At 37.9% G+C, this 17860-nt stretch overlaps 1 protein-coding gene across 2 annotated transcripts in view; it reads right to left on the bottom strand.

The window, feature by feature from the left end:
• Positions 1-17860, bottom strand: part of cdk16 (cyclin dependent kinase 16) — a 30323-nt gene that overhangs the window by 1210 nt on the left and 11253 nt on the right. For both annotated transcript variants that reach the window (XM_084390491.1, XM_084390492.1), the window contains 14 exons: positions 16466-16599; positions 15987-16112; positions 14800-14856; positions 13595-13709; positions 12934-13028; positions 11728-11790; positions 11491-11614; positions 11069-11189; positions 10552-10649; positions 10324-10429; positions 10169-10211; positions 9197-9287; positions 8753-8830; positions 1-2935 (listed from right to left, as the gene is read on the bottom strand). The exon at positions 1-2935 is cut by the window's left edge and continues 1210 nt beyond it. In XM_084390491.1, coding sequence (XP_084246617.1) covers positions 2898-2935; positions 8753-8830; positions 9197-9287; positions 10169-10211; positions 10324-10429; positions 10552-10649; positions 11069-11189; positions 11491-11614; positions 11728-11790; positions 12934-13028; positions 13595-13709; positions 14800-14856; positions 15987-16112; positions 16466-16599 — 1289 coding nt within the window. In that variant the 3' untranslated portion in view covers positions 1-2897. The remainder of the gene's footprint in view (positions 2936-8752; positions 8831-9196; positions 9288-10168; positions 10212-10323; positions 10430-10551; positions 10650-11068; positions 11190-11490; positions 11615-11727; positions 11791-12933; positions 13029-13594; positions 13710-14799; positions 14857-15986; positions 16113-16465; positions 16600-17860) is intronic.

Genomic DNA, 17860 nt, shown 5'->3' with positions numbered 1-17860 from the left:
ATTGCAAAAAAAAAAAAAAAAGCTAAAGCAAATAATACTGTACTGATCAATTATCAAGTTTTGTTTAGCATAAAATGCCCGTTCAAAAAGGTTGAGTTGTACAAAAGAAACATACTGAAAACCGTATGAAGTCCATATTGGCTCAAAGTGTCTCCATGTATAAAAGCATTTCACCTGCAATCATATCAAAACCTCCCTTATTCGGTTCCTCACACAAGTTTTTGCATGATAATTTCTGCCATTGTTTGCTTTTTGTATATTTAACAACATGCAAATGCTTACCGAAAATCAGTATCAAATTCTTTTCAAATCAAGAGGGTTTTGGTATTTAAAAAAAAAAAGAAAGTTATTGCGTAAAATGAGCAATTATTGCGCAGTAATGATGAACAGTTGGCTTCCTCTCAACCACCGAAGCCCTTTCACCGCAATCCATCCGCATTCCAGATGAAAGCTTTATGAGCCGTTGTCATCCTTATGAACTAACAAACATCGAAACCAAATATCTACAACCACATGAGTCTCCTATGGTAGTAACGTCTGGTTACTACATATTATTAAAAAAAAAAAAAAAAAAAAAGAGAGCATAATGACCAACGTCATCAATGATAAGTATAACAAAAATGATATTTTTCTTTGCTTTAAAAATTATACATTATTAGGAGGATCTTCTCATTGCACTCTCCACACCTCGGATCTTCAAAAACATTCTAAGGCTATTTACAAAGTACCACAGTCTTCAACTTTACAACACTGCCATGCAAGTCTGCATTCCCCTCTCTCTCTCTCACACACACACACTGTCTGCAGCACAGGTATTCACAGGTCATCTCCAGCAGGAGGAAGGGAAGTCACAATCTATCACCAGACCAAAACTTTTTGGGATTGCTTGAATTCATTTTTAAAAAAAATTATATATTTACTAAAATATCATAACTTAATATCAAGTCTAAAACACCTCTGCATTGAGCTCTAACGGGGTGAATCTTGCAACAACAAAAAAATCCAGTCTCATTTCACACTAAAATAGAAAAAAATAAAATAAGACATTATATTTTGCATTAAAACAATGAAGCTTCTTATTTAGGAACTTTTTTTGTCTTTTCCATGGTGACATTATTATTTTTTTTTAGACATTTATTATTATTATTATTTCTACTCTAATTACTGTAATGCGCCTGGAAGTTTTAGTCATTCTCTTAATACAGTAAAGAATGCTGTATTACAGTAAAAAGTAGCTGTGAAATGATGTGCATCAGCAAAGACGGTATAACAAACACTACCATATATATATAGATATATGCTTTTAAAAAAATACAATATATTAAATACACTGTATAAAAAGGTTGTAATTTAAATGATATTCTCACTGTAAAGGAATACGAATTTGGGGATTCATTGGTCATGAAAATAATGTCACAATGCAAAAAAAAAAAAAAAAAAATATGAATGGTCCTAAAAATAGGCTGCGTTTTCTTCAAGCAAAATAAAATGTATTATTTCTCTCTCTTTTGGTGTAAAATATGACCTGGACTTTCCCCCCCCCCCCAATAATCACATTTGTGGGACTGCATAAATCGCAGACATTGTGCAGAGAGGCCCTGATTCGTACATGCCGGGGGACGGTAGCGTGTTAAATTTGCGGTGTGTCACGCGACACCAATGCGCTCTGAAACCTGCGGAGTATGAACAACCGGGGCGAGACGCGGAACATTATCCACCGCACTCAGCTGTTCTGCAGAGTGACAGAAACCTGAGCCCGATACAAGTCGACCGGTTCTCCGCATGCGCCCGGGCATCCCCCAGAGTTCTCATCACCCTGACTGAACCGACGGAGAACTGAGCTTGGGTTTCAACTAGAGTGACAGCCCAAAGAGCCGCGGTAATGGAAGAGTTATCAACAAGGCCTGAACTAGGCATCCGGAGGAAATGCGTCGGGACTATCCGAGGCTTTCCTTAATGCAACGCAAACGTAAGTTGCTTTGCACAAACAATTTGTCCTTGACACAGTGCAGCTGATCCGAGGGTTCACTTGAACATGATGATGGAAGTGGAAGCTCAATGCATGTCAAACCGAGAGGGAAAGAAAGACGGCATGTGGGTCTTTGGTGAAACCGTATTCTAGATTATCAAACTGTATTGCATGGCAAAAAAAAAAAAAAAAAACATGTAAACAACAACTTAAAAGTGAAATGATTATGCAAACAAAAGCAAAAGTTGACAATGCCATCAATGTTCTGATGAATACAAAAATGAATGCATCAATTAAGGTTGACGATGATGATGATGATGATGATTGGAGAACCACTGTGTTGGCATAGTACTAAATGTTCTTTGGATGGGAGGGCTGATGACACTAATGAGGAGGACTATTATTCTGGAAGACTAGAGAAACTTGGCTTCTTCTTGACAGATATTAACAGCATTCATGACACGGTCCTTCATAAACTGGCCTTCCTTTTACATTACAATTGAGAAGTATTGCAAATAAAACAGGTTGATTTGTTTCAGTCAAAGGATGAAGTCTATGCACTCAAGCAGGTCATCCAATAACATTCTGCGTCTGATTGGTAGATTACAGCGGCTGGATTGACGCAACCACGTCGAGAAGGTACAGCAAACAGGAAGAACGTGTTTGTAATGTGTACAGGGAAGGGGGGAGGGGGGGAGTGCATCATCATTTGAGACAAAGAAAACAAGTACACAAACCAACATCCTCAGCCTTTCCATGTAAACAACTACAGTGACCCCTTCTAAACACATAATGCCACAGGACTAGCGAATGACTCGGACTGAGAAATGAAAAACAGATATCCCTTCATCTTCACGACAGGAAACGTCTCAACGCGTCCTCTCTGTGTATCGTCCGTCGTCCCCATCCCGAGTCGCCCCACGTGCCCTCAGAAGAGCAGACTCTGCCGTTGAGATATGCTGTTGACTGGAGAAAAAGAAGAGGAGGACGTTTTAGGCTTCATAGTGGCTAAATGGTGCATGCAACATTGAGCAGGATAAAACCAAACGCACTCGTAAGGACCGTCAGAGGGTATAAAGGATCACAAGAGGGACAGAGAGAGAAAAGCAGCGCTCACTTCATTTAGAGAACTGGGCATGAGAGTAGGCGAGCTTACCAAACCCAAACGCATGTCAACGTGCACCCAAACACACAGCCACCCACACATGCTCAGTCTAAAGCTCTAGAGAAGCCTGGGCTGTTTTCTTGATTGGCGAGGAAAGATGGGTATTCACACAGCAAGCTCCTCACCTCTGGTTTTACATTATGCCTTCTCTGTGAAAGTGATGTACATTCAAACTCATGTCCAACGGATTAGTCTTAAAGTACGATCAGTTTAAGACCAGCAGTTTAAGAAATTTCTCATATCACTGTGTTTCCCTCACTGGCTCTGATTTACTGTTCGTGAATGTTGTAGACAGACAAGAGAGATTGTTTTAAGTCTATCTTATGAAAGAATTTCATGAATCATGTATTTCCTTGCTGGATAGCTAACATTACCTCACTAGCCTCAAAGACTCACCACAACCCTGCTTGCCGACTCTGAATGGTGGATCTTGTTTAAGGAGAGTGGGTACTGGGTAGAGTAGTAGTTTACTGCAAGTTGGGTAATAATAAAAAAATATATTTTATTAAATGTAAGGCTTATGACTTCTGCTTAAATTATTGAGCATTTAAAAGAACTGTTGAATAATCAATTCTGATTGGTTGATCTAGTTTCAAGCCTTTCACGTACTCCTCTTTTACAAACTCAAATCAATGCGTCTATTAATTTATTTGGTAAGCAGCCATTTAATAAGCAGGATAACGTACAACCAAAAAACAGTTCTTATTATTATCAATGTTGAAAAAATGTTGTGCTGCTTTTATTTTTATGGACTTTCTTTTTTTTCAGGATTCTTAGATGAATAGAAAGTTCAAAAGCACAGAATTTATATGAAACAGAAATCTTTTGTAACATTATAAATGGCTTTACTGTCCCAACACCAGCCTTTGGCATTTCATCAGTGACTTTAACACTGTACTGGAACTCTCGGCTCATGGATTAATATTTATATTTAGAACAGACTATGTATAAACTCTGCATAAACGTTGAATAATTATAAGCTCTAGTCTGACAGCTTCATCAATTTGTGAACTGAATATATATGAGTTATGAGTGGAGGATGAGTTCAGTTTTTTCAAACTAAATATCACAGGAGAACGGGTCTATGAACACAGATGCTTAATGAGGATGAATGACTCGTTAAATGTTTCTAAACTGAATCAGGCAAAACCTCAGTACATAAACTGCCAATATTGTTAGATATTGTGTCAGGTTATTTTTCATTCAACAATCAATGGGAAAAATCGCAAATTTTTCAAATGTTTTAACCATTTGCTGGAAAACCAACATGGCAACCTTGGTTTTGACATGCACATCATGTGGATTGCCAAAAAAGTCAGTGCACATTTGACATGTGATGGACTTATCATAGCATACGCAGAAAAGGGAAAAAGACAGATGAGAGGGGTTGGTTTCAGCCAATTTAACATATCAACTACTGTGAGGATGTAGTTAGTACACCAGTGTTAATGTAAGGCCCTGTTTACAGCTGGTATTAAGATGTGTTTTGGTCGATCGGATCACAAGTAGATATGGGTAAATGTATGGGCTTTATCAGATCTTTTGATCTAATGGAAAAAAAAAAATCCGCTTGAACAATTTACATATGAACGTGCCCCGAAACAATGGAAAAACATACGGAGAGCATCAGCTTTTGTTTCTGCTCTGACAGCCGCAAGACCAGCCGAACGCTGTGAGTGTGTGTTAGAAAGCAGGAATAGTGAGAGAACATTTTGCCTGGTACATTTTTCATCTTCAAACCAAACTTGTGTCTCCAGCCGATAAAAGTTTAAATCTCGTCTGGCTAGTGCGCTTCTTACAATGCTTATGACGCCTTAGGTCAGTCGGTAAGTTGAGAGTAGGAGTTTTTTTGCGGCTGTTCAAACACATTTGATTCGACCACATGAGCGTCTACACTAAGAAAGCAATCCGATCTAATGTGTTTTCGACAACCTCTGGAAGTGGTCGAAAGTGGACAAGCTCAAAATATTTCAGACCCCGTTTACACCTGTATTTAGCGTCGTCCACTTGTGATCCGATCGACCAAAACGCATCTTAAACAGGGCCTAAGTGTCAATGTATTGATGTGATCTGCTGGCGCAACATATTGCCTGAATGTCCTCATTTAATTTTGTGATGCATGTTTTGTAAACGGATTTATTTTTAATTACAAGCTGTGCATGAGTCCATGACATCTTCAAGCCTACCTATGTCTATGTACTCTGTTCAGAGAGAAAATGTATTTTTAAAATACGAAGAGTGATGAAGATGTTATAATGTAATTCCTGTGGGGAACAAGTGGACAGTACAGATGAACAGGAAACTCAAGGGGAAAAAATGCGGTTTTGGTGTTTGTGTCCTCCTGCCTTGAGAGGAGGGCGACAAATATGTACCTAAGGTATGCCGGAACCTTAGACATCTTTGCAAAAGCTCTGGAGTGCAGTGAAGCAAGAAAAAAAAAAAAAAAAAAAAAACACACACATCAAAGCACATACAAATAGGCAGGGGGAGAGAAAAGACAGAAAGACCGTGGGAAAAACAGAGCAGAAAACAGAGTTAGCGCTGAATGAGCTGCATAATACACGGAGCTTAACAAGAACTTACTCCTGAGAATGTATAACGCATCGCTGTCAACATAAATGTGCCTTAATGAGTCTACATGAGAAATAAACTTTGAAATGTTGATGAAGAATAAAGAAAAAAGGATGGATGTCGAGAACAGAAAGACATATCAAGATCCATTTTGGGCCATCACAAGTATAACGGTATATGTGATTGGATCACCTGACATGAATCTTAATTCTAGGTATAAACAGCCCAAAATGAGGCAGTCAGAGATGAAGGATACAGTACTAAAAGGAGAAAGATCGGGGGGTATAAAGAGAGAGAGAGATAGAAAGAGAGGGAGAGTAAACCAGCATATCTCACTAGAGCAGGATGAGGAGAAAACTATTAGGATAGAGAAGATGAGCAATGCGAGGAGTATTAGAGAGCACAGAAAATGATGAGCATCAGAGTTCATCTCTCATATGATGAATATGAATAAATTCAGGAGGATTATGACTGGGATAATGGTATGGGATTAGTGCGGTCACCCAAGTCATATAAATGATAGGTTCTGCCTCAGAAGAACCGTGTGATGTATATTACGCACTAAAATATAGCAAGAACTGGTTGTTCTTATCTGGGGCGCGTTTCCCGAACAACGACGTAACTCGCTGCTTAACTACCATAGTACGATGCAGCGTTGAAGAAATCAACTAGCTAGTCACGACTGTTTCCCGAAACTGTATTGTCGCAAAGTGGTCGTTCAACCACGTTGGTTTATGACGTCACGCACGTGGTGGAGTAATAACTTCTTTTAATGAATCTGTTTGAGATCGAATTAACGCTAGATGTTTTGCTATAAATGACAGACACGGCATCTGAGGACTATTTCTCATTTTTCTGTGTTATTTTGCTTTATTTCCAGATTCAGTCATAGGCTCGTTCTTACATAGTAGAGCACGTTCGCACATGCGCACTCTTCAAAAACGGTGCTTTAAAGGTATAGTGGAGGATCTTTCCGAATTTTAGATAAGACCCGCCCTCTCCACTTTTTGAATAAGTCTGATTGATTCACCAGAATGATTGACAATTAGGAGGACCAATAGTATAGGTGATCCACCCGGAAGTAAAAAATCCTCCATTATACCTTTAAATCTCTTGACAAACTAAAAGACGTAAATGACATTTGTATGTATTATAAATAAAAGACACAGGTTGTACTGAATGTCAGCTTGCTTATTTTGCTCAATATAAGGATTTATTTAGTCCACGTGTTATGTAGGCTAAACAAGAAACTATGCTTCTAACCACAGGTTGAGAGCTGTCGTTCCAACTACACAACTTTGCGATGCTGTTTGCGAATGTTCGTTAGAACGATGGTTTCGGGAAACACTGACTCGTTGAACTATGCGGATAACGGGAAACGCACCCCAGATTGGCTGGCTTTATGCAATTTCGGGAATCAAGGTACACAGGTTTACACTACTAGCCAAACATCTTTACACATTAAAAGTTAATTATTGGATTATTATTTCTTAAAACTCATCTTTGATCATCACAATAACAACTTGCTTTTGCAGTAGAGCAATGTAGCCAATCACAGACATGTTTGTTGGTCTCTTGTACGCAGTGGCCAATCAGGGTGTTTAATTTAGTCAGAATCCACTCACCGCTCAAAATGGCTTTTTTCTTTTTTTGTGCATTCGCGAATCCTCTCATTAACAAAATGTAGACACGATGTAAATATGAGATTCATTTAGCAGTGTAGACAACTTTATTGATTATAATGGAACCTTGTGAGTTCGCATACTGAGATGAGTGATAGCTTTTTAGTGATTATAAAAGGGAGAGGTCTTGGCATACTTTCTAAGGCTACAAATAATCCATTCAGAATTTGAAACAAAAAAAAAGTCGACATAACAGTAAGTGATATGAATAGCCTTTGGCTTGACTACGTTATCAAACAGCTAATAATGTGTTGCTAATGTTACATGTTCCCGTTCTGAATCTTAAAGAGTCAGAAAGCTGCCTTCTAAAAATCAGCATCCTTAGAAATCATGAGAGGCAAAGCCCCGCCCCGCCCCGCCCCGCCCCGCCCCGCCCCGCACATTGACAGGATTAGTTACATATTTGAGACTAGAAAACGGTAGAAAACGGTAGAAAACATGCAGTTTCAAACCTCGTTTTTGAGACCGTTTTTAGTACACTGCAGTTTTAAGGAGAAAATACTCAGCAAAGGTGTTGACAGATGAATTTGCCCATGGTTTGCTTTAAAGCATATTCAAAACACCACATAGACACATAAAAATGACATTAAAAACTTGATTTTCACCACAGGGGGTCTTTAAAACTGAATTTATATTCCTTGTGACCATAAAAATAAGTGTGAATCTAAAGGCTTCTGCTTAAATGCTTGAAAGCAGATCTTCTGCTGAACACGATTTTGAAGAATGTTGATAACCAAAGAGTTTCAGTTCTCATTGACTTCAATGTATTTTTGTTCATACAATGAAAGTCAATGTGAACTGAAACTGTTTAGTTACCGACATTCTTCAAAATATCTTCTTTTGTGTTCAGCAGATGAAAAAGTCATACAGGTTTGGAACGACATGAGGGTAAGAAAGAGACAGAATTTACATTTTTGGGTGAATTATCCCTTTAACGATTTCCATTATCGATTCTTATATTTAGATTAGCGGTGCAGGAAACAGTCAGAATATTACTTCAAGATGTTCAAGAACCATCACCAAAATCATTCATTAAATATTGTTTTTTGATTCCCAACCCAATTGTCTGATTTCAGATGTGTTCACTTCAGAATTATATTCAAATGTCACACATAAACATGGTTGGTCACTTTACAGCCCTTTCCTGTCTTCCTGTATGATGATGTAAGTTGAATGTTGGCCAGATTTTCACAAGACTATAACAATTCTGACAGCTTGAGAGTAACTGACAGTTTGAGAGTAATGCCAGTTGTCGTGCTGCCGTACACAAAGAGGTCACAAACACACACAGTACACTGATGGATGAAGCTCAAAACTATCATCATGATTCATCATTCATCGGCCAGCGGCGCTCTGTGGTTTTACCTGATTCTGACAGAGAGTTCGTCCTCATTCCTGGCTCCTTCTCCAGCTGAATTTCTTGAAGTGCAAATATTGATGTAGCTGAGAGGGAGAAATTCAACAATTAAATTTAATACGCTGAACTGAAACAAGTGCTGAGATATAACGTTAAGGGTCAGAGTAAGCTTATTTCCACAGACTCACTTGATTCAGTGCAAATACAGAACAGCTCATACCGGCTCGGTGGAATTAAATGTCTTTTGAACTTAAGTGTGTGTATGTGTGAGACTTCTGTCTGACACTTTAATATTTCTATCTGTCAGTGTGAGGCGTGTGATCGCGCATGCATCTGTTATCTGGCACCATCATAAATCTCCTCTGTGGTAGGAGATATGCGTGTGTGTGTGTGTGTGTGTGTGTGTGTGTGTGTGTGTGTGTGTGTGTGTGTGTGTGTACACGTGAACTCACTGTCTGGCAGTGTGATAGTTCTCTCTCCCAGGCAGTGGAAGTACGGGTGTCTCATGGCTTCCTCTGCTGCGATCCGTTTCTTGCCCTCAAACTGAAACACAGTCCAGTGTTAGTAACTAATAACATTTCACAAAATTACAGTTTTTACTTAATTTTTGATAATAAATGCAGCCTTGGTGAGTATAAGGCAAGCTGCCAAAATACACAATTATTTTAGAAGTCAACCTAAAATGGCATTATTTCGTCTTTTAAATGTGGTTACATTTTCTTTTAACTTAATGTGTTAAAAATTATTTGGAAGTATATTGTGTGTTCAATTATTGTATGTTAAAATGTATATTTATATAAATGTATATATTTGTATGCTTTGTTTATTAGTATTTAGTATGTTACTGTAGAGTTGTTTTTGTGTTTATATATATATATATATATATATATATATATATATTTTTTTTTTTTAACTAAGAATTTTTCTTCCATAAAAAAAGAAAACAGAAAAACTGATTTGATTTTATTCCTCAGGAATTGATTGAATTACCAGTAGTGGGCGTTCTATATCACATATAGACCCGATCTTGAGTTTGCACAGCATTGATCTGCACCTAAATCATCATTTTTGAGGAGGCTTTTCTGACTGGGAAAGGGAGTTGACCCTCAAGAACATCTCAATACATCCCAATACTTTTCAAATCTATTCATATTTCAGGCAATCTTTAGTACACTAATGTTAACCAGCAAAAAAGTGTCATTATTAAAAATACTTTATCTTATACGTAACCAGCATAATGAAGATATCCTACTGTAAAGCAAGGCATTCGTAGGTGTGATTTCTAGAAACATTCAAACACTGTGGTTCAAACTCAAGCATCCTGACCAAACTAACATAGCAACATTGGCTCATCTAATGGGGCGAGTTTGAGGTGGGACCATCTTCACCTTCTATACATTTCTATTTTAATAAATGCAAATCACCTGCAGCAGTTTCGACAGAAGATCAACTCCATCATTGTCCAATCTGCAAGAGAGTAATTGCAACTTCAATAAATGACCTCCGACAGTGTCATTTGTTTTTACAACAGGAGCGGTGATCGTTTCAGGCATCAGGCCCAGAGGACAGCTGTTGTTACCGTGGAGTGTGGTTGTGGAGACAGTCAGGACGGTATCGAGGGTAGTTATAGGAGATGAATTCCTCATTAGAGGTTATTCCGGGCCAGGTCTCCTCTGTGGGCGTACCTGTGAAAAGACGCAGGAGGATTTATAAATATAACAGTGACACGCACAAAGACAAACTGTCAGATCTAGAGCCAGAAAGAGCAGAGTGAGAGAATAGGACGGAGTGGGAGAGAGAGCAGTACCGAGCAGTTTGAAGATAAAGTGCAGCTCCTCCTCCACCGTGGAGCCTGGGAACAAGGGTCGACCTGTAGACATCTCGTAGAAGATACAGCCAACACCCCTTCAAAGAGAGACATTAAAACTCAAATTCAGTTCACCTTTACAGAAGCTATGACATAAGAGTGTGCGCTGATTTTACCACGGTAAAACAGAGAGCCTCATTAACAGTGTTTCCTGCACTGCTATTTCAATCTACAGCACCATGGTAAAAGAAATCATTTTAACCAAAGTGTGCACTTGCAACCTGAACTGACTTAGAGGTAGAAGGAAAACTTATATATTATATATTTTAGTGTTATTTTTAAAAATAATTGATATACTATCATAGTATTTATTAATGAAAAGAAAATATAAAATATAGAATCATAAATAAATAAAAATGACAAAACTAAATATTAATAAATACTATAATAGTATATAAATACCACCAAAAATAACTGATACCACAAATAAAGTATAAACCATCAGTTGGATGCTCACCACATGTCAATCTGAGTGGAATAATCTGTGCTGCCCAATAGGATGTCAGGGGGGCGGTACCAGAGGGTCACCACCTCATTGGAGTAGGTCTTGGTGGGAATCGACTTTGCTCGTGCCAGACCTGAAGACCAAACAAAAAACTAATTTAAAATGAGCTTTACAAGATATTATACGTCAACTCCACTTAAGTCCTACCAGACGTTTAGTACACTACATGCTTTTAGCCAAAGGAACTTCACATTTACAGTACAATGATTACAGAGACAATGCAACTAGAGCAACCTGAGGTTAAGTGTTTGGAGTTGGTAAGTGGGCAGCTGGTTTTTATTAACCACTAGGCTACACCACCCACAGAACACAAACCATGAAAAAACAGTGAGAGCAAGAATGAGTTAGTTAAACCGGGTATGCATGTTACAGACCAAAGTCAGCCAGCTTTAGCTCCCCACGGTCGTTGATCAGGAGATTTTGGGGCTTGAGGTCTCGGTGAAGGACTTTACGTCTGTGACAGTAGTTCAGACCTCGCAACAGCTGAAACAGGAAGAGCTGAGAAGGGAAAAACACACACAGGTGAATGGATAAGTACACCATCTCTGATTGCCATGTGCAGCACAACAATTATGAGAAAAAGAAATGAAAGATATTTGTCGAAGTTTTACCTTGACATTGTGCATATGAATGCTGTTTCCACAATCATCTAGGTACTGTTTCAGGTCTTTATCCTAAGAGACAAAGGAAGATACAGATTAGATAAATCATGACAACTCTCTGAACAGTTTTAGCATTTTATTAAAAAAGGCAAGGTAAACGTAGACTGTACGATGATGACACCCATTGAATCGTAAGCTACAAGGCAAGTTAGAACAGAAGAATAAAACGTCATCGGCATGCGCTACTGGTAAACAAATAGAGCAAGATGAATCACACTCTGGCAATCGTGGTTTTTATGTGCACTGAAAAAAAGAGGGGGAAGCAAAAGAGGAGTATATGAATATGGTCATGGCTAGGGAAAAGAGCTAACTTGGTATGCCGGTTTTACAAATGGAGCTTGAAGCAAGTCGTTTTAAGATTTAGAGCCATGTCGGGTTGATCAATATGCAATTTCATGTTGCATTTTTATTGGCTAGTCAGTAGATGTAGGTCGTAGCAGCAAACACACTGTGAGATGATCATGCTAAATATCTGACATTGTCAGAAAATTATCGCAGACTATCTATGGTCGCAAGACAGTGACAAAGGCCGTCTTTGAACCTCTCTCACTGTATGCACAACGTAGGACCACCATTTAGGAGCCACGACCACAGAAACCTCCACGATTGGTCATCTTTCGTCTGGGACAGCCCAAAATCGCACAATGTGTACCGGGAATTAGGGCAGGGAATCCAATTTTTTTTGTCAGCCAAACCCTCAAAAATATTTATTTAATTAAAAAATAACAATGTTACATTTTTGCATGGTCCTGGTTCATGGTCAGAGTTTAATTACATTTTAATGATTTTTTGATTCGTTTAAGTTTAAGCGTTTTATTCTGATTGGTTTTATTTTAAAATTATTTTAATTTAACATTTTATTATTTAATTATTAGCTTTACATTTAGTTCTGATGTTGTCAATTTAAGATCCTTGTTTTTTGCACCACTTAAGCTGAAGAAAAGATATGCCATCATGTATGCCACGTTGTTTGCACAAGAGTAACTTGACTGTAGTTGAACAACTTTTAATTATGAGTAGCATGCAGCTTGGCAAGCTACAGTTTCCAAATAGCTTCTCCTACACTGGTGTGTAGATGACTGCATGTGTGAGATCATGAGTACCCTTAAAGAGTGTTCAGAGTGCAGTGAAATACTGCACATGTGAGTGACTCACCAAGTACTCAAACACAAGTGTAAGAGACTTCTGAGTGTGGATGATGTCATGAAGAGTCACAATATTTGCGTGTTTCAGGTCCTTCAGCAGAGACACTACGGAGACACAGAGACAGGTTATTCCTCAAACACGTGACCTCTAGTACTTCACATGCCTTTATGAATATTCACTGAAAAATGACAAGGACAAAATGACAAGCTACACAAAGTTAGACTGAAGCTGCAAAATATTTTTTTTTCCCAAACGAAATCAAACATTTATGCACTTTTGCTATTGTACCTTTAAAACTTTAGTATGTAAATGATATCTGTTATGGTTTGCTAGCCTCAAACAACCTGTTTTTGCAGTTTAACTTTCATTAATGGTCTGGGTCTGCTGAGAAGACGCTTTGAATAAACGTTATACATCGAATAAACAGTACATCAAACTTTATTCAAAAGAGCACAAAAATCCTGCTTTCCATATTATAACCCTTTTAACCAGCTGAATGACTTGAACAAAAAGCTGTTGATAGTGAATTTATGGATTCACTGGCTAATTTAGACCCTCTCACATATATGAATACAAATGTCTGTCACTGCGCAAGCATGTTGGAAATTTGGGGCAGTAGTTTTCTGATCTAATTTTAGTGTCAATCCACTACGGCATGCTTGTAACTCACCTTCTCTAATGGCAGTGCATGGAGCTCCTTCCTCGTGCTCCAAACGGATCTCCTTCAGAGCCACCAGGTTATCCGTCAACTTACTGCGACCCTTATATACTGTAGCGTAGGTGCCCTGAGAGAGAAAGAGACAAAACGCAGAGGAACGTGACTATGGTGCTTTAAAATGCTGTTTTGAAACAGAGCTACTATGTACAACTGGCTGTGAATTAGGGTTATTATCATTAATGAAAACTACTAATAGATCTGTTAATCATTTAAATACAATTGAAACAAGTAAAGGATAATCCACGGCTAGCTGTGCATTAAACGTTTTTAATGCACGACGTGGAGGCAAAGAACCACCCGACGTGAAGCGTTTAATGCACAGCTAGTCGTGGATTATCCCACTTATACCATGGTAACTTGCCAGCATTGACCACTTAAAGCTGTTATGCAGTTTGCAGTGCAATATTTGAACTGAAGGGTAAAAATTATGGTTATATTCGTCCGTTATGGCTTGTTAGATTTACATCAGACATGGATAAAGTAGAGCATAAGATTAAATGTATTTGAATGGATGAATTATAGCATTTATTTGAGAGAGAGATGTGTGTGTGAATTACCTACGTCTGTGAAGCTGTGAGTTTATTACTTCAAAACCAGCGGTGTTTACCCTCACGTTGCTGAGAAATATAATGTAGCGATTCAGTAGCAAAGCTAATTTATTAATAAAAGTTGTGGGGCAGTGTTGATACGTTTCTGTGCTGCCAAATGTTTGTGTGTGTGCACAGCGTGATCTCCGATCTCTGTGTGCGAGTGACCTGTGAGTGCGCTTCAATTAACCAGCGCATAAATATAGAATGGCGATTAAACTGACTTGGAACTACCTGTGCATTAAATGTTTTTATTGTACACCTTCCAGCCAATCAGAATCAAATATTCAGACAGACTATGGCGTAAAATATAATTTAAATATAAGTTGAAAACCTTAAACTAAACAAAGATTTTAATAGCTTACCAACCAACTAACTAAAAACTCAAACGGATATAAAAATAAATCTAAATAGCAATATTTAAAAAATAATAACCGTAATAACGAACTAAAAAACTAAAAATATAAAGATAAAATCTAATTCAAAATATTATTGAAACTATAATGAAATAAAACAAATGAAACTAATATAAATTAAATAAAAACTAAAATAACACTGCTGTGAAGTTACCTCCCCAAGTTTATCCAGTTTCACGTACGTCTCCAACTTCCCAAATCCGATCTCTGACTGCAGACACACAAACACAAAAAGTATGTCACAACATGGTCCTAAAAAGCAACATTTAGCACAGGGATACAGGGCAGAAAATTTCAAAGGCATTCATGTGAACTCATTAAAATGCACCCAAATCACACTGCTCCCGTTTCAGACGGCTGCGCTGTGCTGGTCGCAGAGGTTTATATAATGCACACAGACAACATGAGCTTAAATATCCTTTCCCAAAATAAATTGGGAACAACTGAAGTGTAACAAATGAAGCGTTTAAACGCATCACAGACCAAGCGTGTGTCAACAGCACTGAATAAACATCACGGTCTGGGTTTATATATCATATCAAGGGCAGCTGAAGTTGTAGTATTTTATAATAATGAACTGAAAACATGATTTTGACGTTCTGTTAAGAATATTTTCCTTTCAAATGAACACAATGTGAAAAATAAACACATACTATAGGCAATATATGATTTAATTTAGTAAGTCTTTCTCGTACGTTTTGGAGGTATTATATATAGCATATATAAGCATCTGCCGAATGCATATATATATATTTTATTTAAATAAAATAAAAGTCCCATAATGATCCTAAAACTTAGGCTTCATTTTCTTCAATGAAAAATAGAGCTGCAGAATTTCTTCTTTAGATTTTTGGGCCATTACTTTATGAGCTTCACTCTTTTTCCTATGAAACTCTGGAACTAATATTTTGAGAATGGTTTCAGCAGCGAGACATACCATGAAAGTCTGTGTTGTCTGTGTGTTCGCAATGATTTCAAAGCAATGATAATGTGACCATGAAAAAACAAGACTAGTCAAGGAGAAGAGAAAAAACACTCGAAGAGAATGAACAAAAGGAGGAGGGAAGAGGCTAAAAGGCATGAAAATGCAAGTCCAAAGAACTTATAATTTCATTTAATAAAATATGATATATATATATATAAAGCTATGTTACAAAATGTATTAGACTAGTATATGATATGAGCCACATTAAAAAGTGAACAACCTCATGAAGAAATTAGATTTGAGCGGAAAATCATAACTGGGCATAAAAAGAGACAGGAAAAAAAGAAAAGAGGTTTACAGAAAGCAGAGAGAGAATGATGGGAAAATAAGAGGGAAAACCAATGGAGAGGCATTACCAGCGATACTCTGCGTAATCTTCGGCTGAGCGGTTTGTCAAACAGGGGGCTGTTGAGGCTGAATTTCTCCAGGTAGCCATCAGGAAGCCTGATATCGGCAGGCAGAGACAGACGTTTATTTATGTCCTGAGAGGGAAGGAGGAGGGGAAAACCATTATTAGTTAAGGCCTAAAGGTTCTGTTACACTCCATAACAGTATTAACCCATCTGGCCCGCAGGCTCATGCCGTGGAGCATTTTCAGTACCCACAATGCACCATTAGTCACACGCAACTAATGTACCTTTAACAGCAACAAACAAGCCAATGGTTATTATGTGGCACACCGTACACAGTTTATTTCAAGCAAACAAAACAAAAACAGAAGTACGGAAAATTGTATGTTTTTATTACCCAACATGTCATGTATTATTCAGAGCGTCACGCTCTAAAAATAGTGGCTAGAAAAACAAGCCATGCACGGTCAGAAACGTGAACGTACCTCTGAGGAAATTTTGCGACTAGGATTGTTTCTCAGACGAACTCGGACAGGGCTGTGCACCTCATCTGAGGATGTGGCCGAAGCCTGATCGCTCTCTCCATCCGAACCCATTTTTACATCCTCGTGGACGATTTCTGCATTTTCAGACACAACCACACACACAAAAACATTGGCATGCTATGCTGACGTCACTATTACAATGATGCAATTTATTGAATAAATCAAATGTAATGTTTCTAAACGTCTCTCCGCTTCTTCGTTATTCCATTTTAAAACACGCAAGTAATGCTGATGTATGATCTGTGAGCCTGCAATTCTCCAAATGCATCTCTTACACATTTAGCTGTCTGCTTCTCGCATGTGATGCATTTATAAGACTCGGAGATTCAAACCACTACAGCTGAGGAACTACTTAGCTGCCCTGAAAGGAGATCCGTCTCGTACCCACACAAAAGGAAAAAAAAAATAGAAGTCATTATCTTCCACTCTCATTTATTCACTCACTGCCCCATCCCCCCCACTCCCCATTAAATCATAACCCAACCTCCCACCCCCTCTCGCTCCACACTCAGCCTGTCTATATCCGTGTATAACAGCGCAGTGGTTCTCAACTGGTTTTGCTTCAGGATGCAGATTAATAAGAAATAAATCAGAAAAATTAAAAACAAATGTCCTAAAAAAAAGAATTAAACACTGAAATGCAAAATTATTAACAAGACAACCGCAGATTAGGAAAATCTGTCACATTTCTCTTGAATTTTCAATAGATTTACACTCTTAGTAGTCCATAACAGATGTAGATCAGGTTTATTTTCTTTTATCCCATATAATTTTATTTATGCTTTGAGGATGATGGCATGTAAACCCAAATTTCGAGTCTATTTTTTTATGTTAAGTTTACAATCGATTGTCTTACAATTCTATGATTTATAATCCTATGATTCATGTTTATTTTATTTACATCATTACTACTTTATGAACATCACATTGCGTTACGGTCACTGCATATCTTTTGTGTCAATTGCTTGTTTACACTTGTAAAGCACTTTAAAAATTGCATTAGATTTGATTGAAAGGCGATAGAATAAATTTTTGATTGATGTAAACTTTTCCATTCTGGAATCGGTCTAATTTTCCACCAAGTGACATTTGTGAATATACAAAAATATTGTAGTGTCTGACTGGACGTACGGACTTTAACAACAAAAGATATGGGAAATGTTTCTTTCTTCCTCTCTTGATAAGCATATTTATTTTGCTATCCTAATTATGCACAATTATACGGTTTTATTTCCTGTTTTTCCCTGGGTTGCAACCCACCAATTGAGAACCACTGTAGTAGTGTATGTGTCTACGCTGCATTATACGAGAGTCCAAGCTGTGCAGTAGGGTTGG

This window comes from Rutilus rutilus (assembly GCF_951802725.1).
Source record: "Rutilus rutilus genome assembly, chromosome: 19".
NCBI classification, from domain to species: domain Eukaryota; kingdom Metazoa; phylum Chordata; class Actinopteri; order Cypriniformes; family Leuciscidae; genus Rutilus; species Rutilus rutilus.
This window is presented reverse-complemented; position numbering and strand designations above follow the sequence as displayed.